Source organism: Mustela nigripes, chromosome 5, assembly GCF_022355385.1.
Source record: "Mustela nigripes isolate SB6536 chromosome 5, MUSNIG.SB6536, whole genome shotgun sequence".
Classification (NCBI taxonomy): Eukaryota; Metazoa; Chordata; class Mammalia; order Carnivora; family Mustelidae; genus Mustela; species Mustela nigripes.
The window spans coordinates 54,074,357-54,083,051 of NC_081561.1; the positions used below are offsets into that span (position 1 = coordinate 54,074,357).

At 35.7% G+C, this 8,695-nt stretch overlaps 1 protein-coding gene across 1 annotated transcript in view; it reads left to right on the plus strand.

The window, feature by feature from the left end:
- CRISP1 (cysteine rich secretory protein 1) overlaps positions 1–2,173 on the plus strand; it is a 30,912-nt gene extending 28,739 nt beyond the window's left edge. The window contains exon 8 of the mRNA XM_059399050.1: positions 1,242–2,173. Coding sequence (XP_059255033.1) covers positions 1,242–1,369 — 128 coding nt within the window. The 3' untranslated portion in view covers positions 1,370–2,173. The remainder of the gene's footprint in view (positions 1–1,241) is intronic.
- Positions 2,174–8,695: the final 6,522 nt, after the last annotated feature.

Here is an 8,695-nt window from a genome sequence, read left to right on the forward strand (position 1 = left end):
TGCTGGGGGGAGGGGGTTTGGGAGAAGGGGGTGGGATTATGGACATTGGGGAGGGTATGTGCTTTGGTGAGTGCTGTGAAGTGTGTAAACCTGGTGATTCACAGACCTGTACCCCTGGGGATAAAAATATATGTTTATAAAAAATAAAAAAATTATAAAAAAAAAAGAATGTCTATCATCAAAAAGACAAGAGGTAATAAGTGGGGACAAGGGGGTATTGAGAAGGAAACCCTCATGCAATGCTGATGGGACTGTAAATAGGTGCCATCACTTATGGAGGCTACTCAAAAATTTAAATATATAACGGTCATATGATCCAGCAATTTTTCTTCTGGATAGCTATCTGAGGAAAACAAAAACATTAACTCAAGAAGATACAGTAACTTAGGCATGGAAATGACCTAAGGATCCATTGACAGATTTAGTGGATAAAGAAATTATTATAAATATATGTGTGTGTGTATAAAAATATATATAATATATAATATAAATAAATATAAATAAATGTATAAATATATATGTATATACACACACATATATGTATATTTATGTGTGTATATATAATATATAATATAAATATATATATGTATATACACACACACATATATATATTTATAATATTTTCTTTATCCACTAAATCTGTCAATGGATCCTTAGGTCATTTCCATGCGTAAGTTACTGTTACTGCTGAACAGTTATACATTATATATATATACATTATATATAATGTATATTGTTCAGCTATAAAACAAATGGAAATCTTATCATTTATGACAACATGGATGGATTTTTTTAAAGATTTTATTTATTTATTTGACACAGAAAGAGATCACAAGTAGGCAGAGAGGCAGGCAGAGAGAGAGGGGGAAGCAGGCTCTCTGCTGAGCAGAGAGCCCCATATGGGGCTTGATCCCAGAACCCTGGCATCATGACCTGAGCTGAAGGCAGAGGCTTAATCCACTGAGCCACACAGGCACCCCTGGATGGATCTTGAAGGCATTATTCTAAGTGAAATAAGTTAGACATAGACAAACACCGTGTGGTTTCACTTGTATGTGGAATCTGAAAAAACCAAACTCCCAGATAGGGGAAACAGATTGGTCATTTTCAGAGGCATTTGGGATGTGGGGGTGGGGGGGGTGGTTGGATAGTTCCATTGAAGTCTTTAAGAAGATTATCTCGTTCTTTATTAATGGTGAATTTTGAAGGTAATATAGTGTAAACATGCTTTTTTCTTCCAGCTAACCCCTGCCTCTACTATGATGAATACAGTAACTGTAAGGCACAAAAACGAAGTTTTGGATGCGGGTCCCAGTCAGTTCAACAATTCTGCAAAGCTAGTTGTCTCTGTGACAAGGAGATAAAATAATGTTGGTTATTTGCAGGTACAATGTGCTGTTGGGGAAATGTCCACTGGATTACATCTTTTACTTTACTTTGCTTCAGTAGCTTCTGCTAAGTTTCATTTGGTTTTCATTATATTAGCGATGTTAAATTTTACTAACCATATACGGGCATCCATAGATTAGATCAATTCTACCCACTCCTGTCCTGATACTTCCTGAAACATGTTGACAAAATTCAACTGATGGTTTAACTGGCCACCTTGACAATAACCTCTGCTAGAGGAGGGTCCTTCCCCTGCTTCCCCATGTCTCCAACCTTCCTGATGTTGTCTTCCCAAGAAGACAAGAAAACAAAAGGATCTAACCATCTTTGGACCCATTAACATTAACTTCTATTTTACAACTGCAAAAAGAAGTTTTCAAAATTCCAACTAACCTGCAGTGTAATTTTTCATTCCATAACCTTATTTCTATTTTAAATTGAGCAGTTAAAAAATCCACAAAGCAAATGAAGAGTTAAGTATTACTACTTGCAAGGCGAAGTGCTTAATTGGAGGAGGCTTAAATGTCTCATTGTTTTATTATTATATCTATAAACATTTGTAAAGTGGGGAAAAAATTGTGTTACTTACATTAACGAAATATGTGCTCAGCACTGATTACATACAGAATGTAATGCATTTATAGAGGACATTGTATGCCTTATTTCAAATGAAGATGTAAATATTAGTGAGTCTGAATATTAAAGTAACCTGGAGAAGTGTATGATCCCACAGAAATTCTAGTACCTGTTGTTTTGTTTTCAGTTTCAGGGCTTCCCCCCTCATGCCCCGTAATTATGTTCTTTCTTTCTAAGAGTTTATATAAACAATAATTCTCTAGGTTCTCATCATCTGTCATGTCATTTTTAAGAAGCAGTGGAGGAGCGTCTGATGGTCAGTTGAGCATCAGACTCTTGTTTTCAGCTCAGGTTTTGATCTTGGGGCTGTGAGATTGAGCCCAGGTCAGGTTCCTACATTCAGCAGGGAGTCTGCTTGAGATTCACTGTCTCTCTCTCTGCCTCTCCCACTCATTCTCTCTCTCTCTCAAATAAATAAGCAAATCTTAAAAAAAAAAAAAAAGGAGAGAAAGAAGGAAGGAAGGAAGAGAGAGAAAAGGGGGGAGGAAAGAAAGGAAGAAATACGCAATAGAAACTAAGTTTTACTTCAAGGATGAGAATTGTTTGTGTGACACCCCTCCAAAATTTCATATGCTAAACATCTCCAAGGAAATGTGATACAAATTATAATGCAACTTGTTGAATGCTTCCTAACATTACTCCCATGACCAAAGCTTATCAGGAGAGTTTGTGCACAAGCAACACACTTACTCATAGAAAGAAATCTCATGCTAAGTTCAGAGTCATTGTCAGAGGAAGTGTCATGGTTAGACTAAAGAGCTGGAACACACATGTCCGTGTGTGTGTGTGTGTGTGTGTGTGTGTGTGTGTGTACATATACTAATACATGTCCACAAAACCCATGAAGCAAAGATAGTAAAAGAGCGGCATTGATGACAGATCTGATTAGGTTGTAAGATTCACAGTGGAGAGCAAATGGGCACAAAAATGGATCCAGATTACAGGAAAACATGAAGAAAACCCAGACTGAATGACTGAATGACTTTTATTTGATACCATGAGCAACAATAACACACTCCTGATTCTCAATAATAAGAACTCTATATTAAAAACTGGGCTCTGTACAGATTTATATGGTGGCATGGACAATAGAACAATCCAAGATGTGCAGACTAACAGCTGGCCTAAATTTCAGGGCTCATTGTGAATTTTTAAAATGTGCCCAAGGCTTAAATGTGTGCAAAGAACAGCATTGACATGAGCTTCTTTTCCCTAATATGGAAAAGCACCACTGTTCCTTCACCAGTGAGGTACAGATATCCCAGGGCAGTTCAGGGATCATATACCCTGAACCTTTGAATACTAGAGGAGATATGGTTTGTCTCCTACTCTTAGATTAGCCTGTAACTCTCTCAATTTCCCCAATATATTAAGAAATGGAAGGAAAATTATTAGACCTAATTAAGAGATATGATAAACTGATAGAGAATATTAAAAACTTATAACAAATATTATATATTTTAAAAATTAAAATATGCATGTCATTACTTCAAGTGTTCAAAATATGGCTGGAAGTACTTAACAAAGAATTAACAGGGGATTAAAAGATAAAGATTATGATGCTAATTTTTAAAAATTTCAAAAACATATGATCACCCATGTTACTTTTATTTTATCCTATTAAAATTTATTAGATAGTTCATCAAGGAAACCAGATAAAAAGGCAACAATCAAAAAAGATGTTCCAGGGGCACCTGGGTGGCTCAGTGGGTTAAAACCTCTGCCTTCAGCTCAGGTTATGGTCTCAGGGTCCTGAGATTGAGCCCCACATGGGGCTCTTTGCTCAGCAGGGAGCCTGCTTCCTCCTCTCTCTCTCTCTCTCTGTCTGCCTCTCTGCTTGCTTGTGATCTCTGTCTGTCAAATAAATAAATAAAATCTTTTTAAAAAAAGGTTTTCAAATACATAGGCAATATCTCCATCAATGTTTCTTTTTACTAATTTATACTTTACCTACATTTGTATTTCATTTACTATGTGATCTTTCATTTTGAGTTTTTCATCTCAACTATTTTTTTATTTCCATTATTTCCAAGTGGTTATGATTTATAAACACTTGATTAGTTAATTTTCATTTTTTTCTCTAATGATATTTGTTGTGTTTATTTTAAATGTGTACTGACTTTTCAATAATTCAGCTTCCTGAACAAATGCTCCATTGTTATCTTTGTCCCACAATACTGAAGGTTACTCAGATATACTGAAATTTTCCCCATGAATATATTTGTTAGTTTGAATTCTTAAGTCTGCAAAGATCAGATAGGGTTTTGTTCTTGATTTTTTCATGGTGTGTTTTGGTAGAGTTGGAAAAAGACATTCATTCTGAGGCTTTGTTACAATCACTGGTCATCTGCTCCCCAATTATTCGCACAAGTAGGTATTTTTCATCCTCAAGATAACACCTCTGCTTTTCTGTTCCATAACTTCTCCTCCTGGCTGCAACACTTCCAATTAAAAAGGACCAGAGGCTGCCAGAACTAGGTATATTTATTGTTCTAGGTTCTTAGTTCCTTGGTCTCCCTGCCCCAGGCATGGTTTCAACACTCAACATTACTCTGTAATTGGCAAAGGAAGAGCAACACATATTTAAAATCTCTCTAGGACACTCATGACTAGGTACAGGTTTCTTCTTCTTCCTTTAATTTTGCAATTTCCTTTCATTTGACACCTTACTGTGCTGACTACTCTGACATAAATTCCAGGTTTAGTTAGTACTGATCTAACCATCTTAGGATCCATCCACATTACTTCTGTTTTATAACTGCAAAAAGAGGCTTTCAAAATTCCTGTCTTGCTTCTGTCATCTCAAGGGCTAGAGGAGGAACAGGAAAGAAGCATGCATTGTTTAAGTCTCTAATTTATAAGAAACTTTGTGTTTTCTGGCCATGTTTTCAGTATCTATATTTTTGTAGGATATTTCTGTTAAGGTTGTTCGAGTTAATTATCCTGTCCCCTTCATACTCTAAAAACTCTCAGACCTACTTAATGCTGGAAACACAAGACATATAGTTTCATTCTTTGTCTTTCTTTTCACTAGACTTTATACTGACTAAAACTCTCTTCTCCAAAATCTTTACATCTCCTCTGTGGCACTGTTATATTCAACATGTTATAATGTTGTATAATGAATCCACATTTTACATCACAGTGGGAAAATTAGTCAATTTTAAGATTCCTGGACCAAGTGCTAAAGTGGGGTAGGGGATTCCCTCATATACAACACCTAACAATTCTCAGATACCACAGTGTCTCAACTTAATTTTGCCATTATTTACTTGAATGATTATCATATTTCCTAGGTTAAGGGTTTAGTCCTGGAAGCCTGCCCCTCCCGCCTAACTTCAGATGACAGAGGCAACCCATCATCTATTACCTGTGTTTCTGATCTATAAGCTACAGATTGGATGTTGCAAAGACCTTCTTTTTAGGTTTGAATAATTTGCTAAGAGCCCCATAGTGCTCAGGAAAACACTTAATGTTTCAGCATCCAGGTGAAGAGAGACATAGGACAAGGTTATGGACAAAGAAGCTTCTGTCCTCCTGGAACTTGGGTCCTTGGCTCAGTGACACACAAGGGTGTTCAGGTTCTCTAAGCCTGGGAGTGCTTCAAAAAAGAAAGACTAAAAAGCTTTCCCTCTTGGGTTTTTTTGAGGCTTCATGAAAGAGGTATGATTGTGGCCATTGACTTATTTTACCTTTGGTCCCTGTCACTTCCCTGGAGGTCTGGGGGTGGGACTGAAAATTCCAACCTTCTAATCACCTAGTTGGTCCTCCAGGCAGTGAGACCTAATAAAGTTTCTTTGGAAAGGAAACCTCATTAACATAACAAAAGACACCTTTCTCATTCCCAACACTTATGAAATTCCAAGTGTTTTGAGAACTGTGAACCAGAAACAGAGATGAACACCAAATCTGTATTTCTTATAATAAATAAATCTTTATAATAAGGAATAAATTTGATAATACATTATAAAATTTAGTATAATAAAGAATAATAAAGTTATTTAATAAAAAACATATTTTACACTATGCAGACCTCTTAAGGATAAAGCCTATCTATGATAGTGATAAAAAGATATGTTTTATGAAAACTCATTGAGAAATTACCTCAGTGACATTTTTCTATTTCCTATGGGAAGTTGTAAACACTTCAGTAATAAAAATTTATGTAAGAAAATAAGACTCCTGGGACTAGATATTAGAAGACATTTATACACGCAGGTTCAATTTGATTTCAGGATTTTTTTTTAAGTTTATTTATTTTTTAAAATAATCTTCACACCAGGGGCACCTGGGTGGCTCAGTGGGTTAAGCCGCTGCCTTTGGCTCAGGTCATGATCTCAGGGTCCTGGGATCGAGTCCCGCATCGGGCTCTCTGCTCAGCAGGGAGCCTGCTTCCTCCTTCTCTCTGCCTGCCTCTCTGCCTACTTGTGATCTCTCTCTGTCAAATAAATAAATAAAATCTTTTAAAAAATAATAATAATCTTCACACCAATGTGGGGCTTGAATCTATGACCCTGAGATCAAGAGTCAGATTCTTCCAACTGAGCGAGCCAGGCACCTTGATTTCAAGTTTTGATTAATCAGTTTATTACCTTGTCCTATGATTTAAAAAATATATATATATTTAACACATGAAAAAATGCTCAACATCACTTAGTATCAGGGAAATACAAATCAAAACCACAGTGAGATACCACCTCACACCAGTCAGAATGGCTAAAATTAACCAGTCAGGAAATGACAGATGTTGGAAAGGATGTGGAGAAAGGGGAAACCCTCCTAAACTGTAGGAATGCAAGCTGGTGCAGGCACTCTGGAAAACAATATGGATGTTCCTCAAAAAGTTGAAAATAGAGCTACCCTATGACTCAATAATCTCACTACTGGATATTTACCCTAAAGATACAAATGTAGTGATCTGAAGGGGCACATGCACCAGAATGTTTATAGCAGCAATATCCACAATGGCCAAACTATGACAAGAACCTAGATGTGTATCAACAAATGAATGGGTAAAAATGATGTGATACACACACACACACACACACACACACACACCACACATACATACAATGGGATACTATGGAACCATCAAGAGAAATAAAATCTTGCCATTTGCAATGACATGGTTGGAAATAAAGGGTATTATGCTAAGTGAAATAAGTCAATCAGAGAAAGACGATTATCACATGATCTCTCTGATATGAAGAATTTGAGAGTCAGGGCAGGGGTTCGTGGGGGGTAGGGGAGAAATGAAATAAGATAGGATCAGGAGGGAGACTCTTAATCTCACAGAACCAACCGAGGGTTGCTGGGGGATAGGCGGTTAGGGATAGGGTGGCTGGGTTATGAATATTGCAGAGGGTATGTGCTATGGTGAGTGCTGTGAATTGTGTAAGCCTGATGATTCACAGTCCTGTACCCCTGGGGTAAATCATACATTATATGTAAAATAAAATAAAATAAAATATAAAAAAAATAACAACTCATAGCAATAGATAATATTATCATACAAAAAATGTTTAAAACTACATTTTGAAAAATCTTAGTGTTTGAAGTATCATTAGAAAAATAACTTACTGCTTACTTGAACTCTATAGTTTCTAATCACTGTTTTGTTAACATTTTAATTAAGGGTTCACTTTTGAAATATTTCATTGAAACAAATATTTTCTAGAACAATATTTTTAGAACATAATAGAACATTATTCACATTTTTTGCAGTGACAATTTGGACTTTTAAGTGAATAAGAAGTGCAAATTGCAAATGTAATATCAGCAACACAACAATTCTCTCATGAGTTTAGGCTGAGCTGGAGATGATTTGTCTTGTTTATTTTTAAATGATTCTTGTTTACATCAATTTAATAAAATTAAAATTCCCATTCAAGTCCTCACATAATGGATTTGTCTTATTTCCTGCTTATCTAAATTAATAACTAATAATAGAGTTTAGTAGGAACTCAGTGTTATATACCCTAAGAAAATATATATTTGTGGTTTGAATGGTTTAGTCATTTTATTTTGTCCCTCTACCAGATATCCTTTGGAGTCACTAAGAAAACACCAGTCAATACTTGAAATATAATAATGTGAAAAAGCTAAGTTGTCTTAATCTTTATGTGGTAGTGCTATGTTAGAAGGAAAGATAATTAGATGAGGAAATCAATAGAATACTAGGAATCTTCAGTTGGGTAAAATCATCTAACACAAAGTCTATTTTATAATAATAAATATGGTGATTTATTGAATACCGCACTGAAAGTGAAAAACAGGTTGGGCATAAAACGATAGTAAATGTATCATTTCTTTAAACTTGTGATCACATGGCTAACTGGGAGCCACTGCCGCTGCTCAGCATCAGGAAAGAAGATCATAGACAGTATCACTAGCTCCAGAAAGGACAAAATTCAAAATCAAAAGTACAGTTTCTACTTCATGCATTTTAGTTTTGCACCATTAAAGGATTGAAAAGAAGTAAGTTGAACTATCATTAATTGGGGACTCTCTGTAGTTTCCTTTTAAATTTTCCCTGTCATGCAATGGAAGTGGTGGGTGGAAACACTTTGTCAACAGAAGTCACTGCACAAAAAGCTAATGATGTATTTTATGGTGACTAACATAACACAATAAAAAAATAATAATAATAAGAGGAAGTCAAAATAGCCAT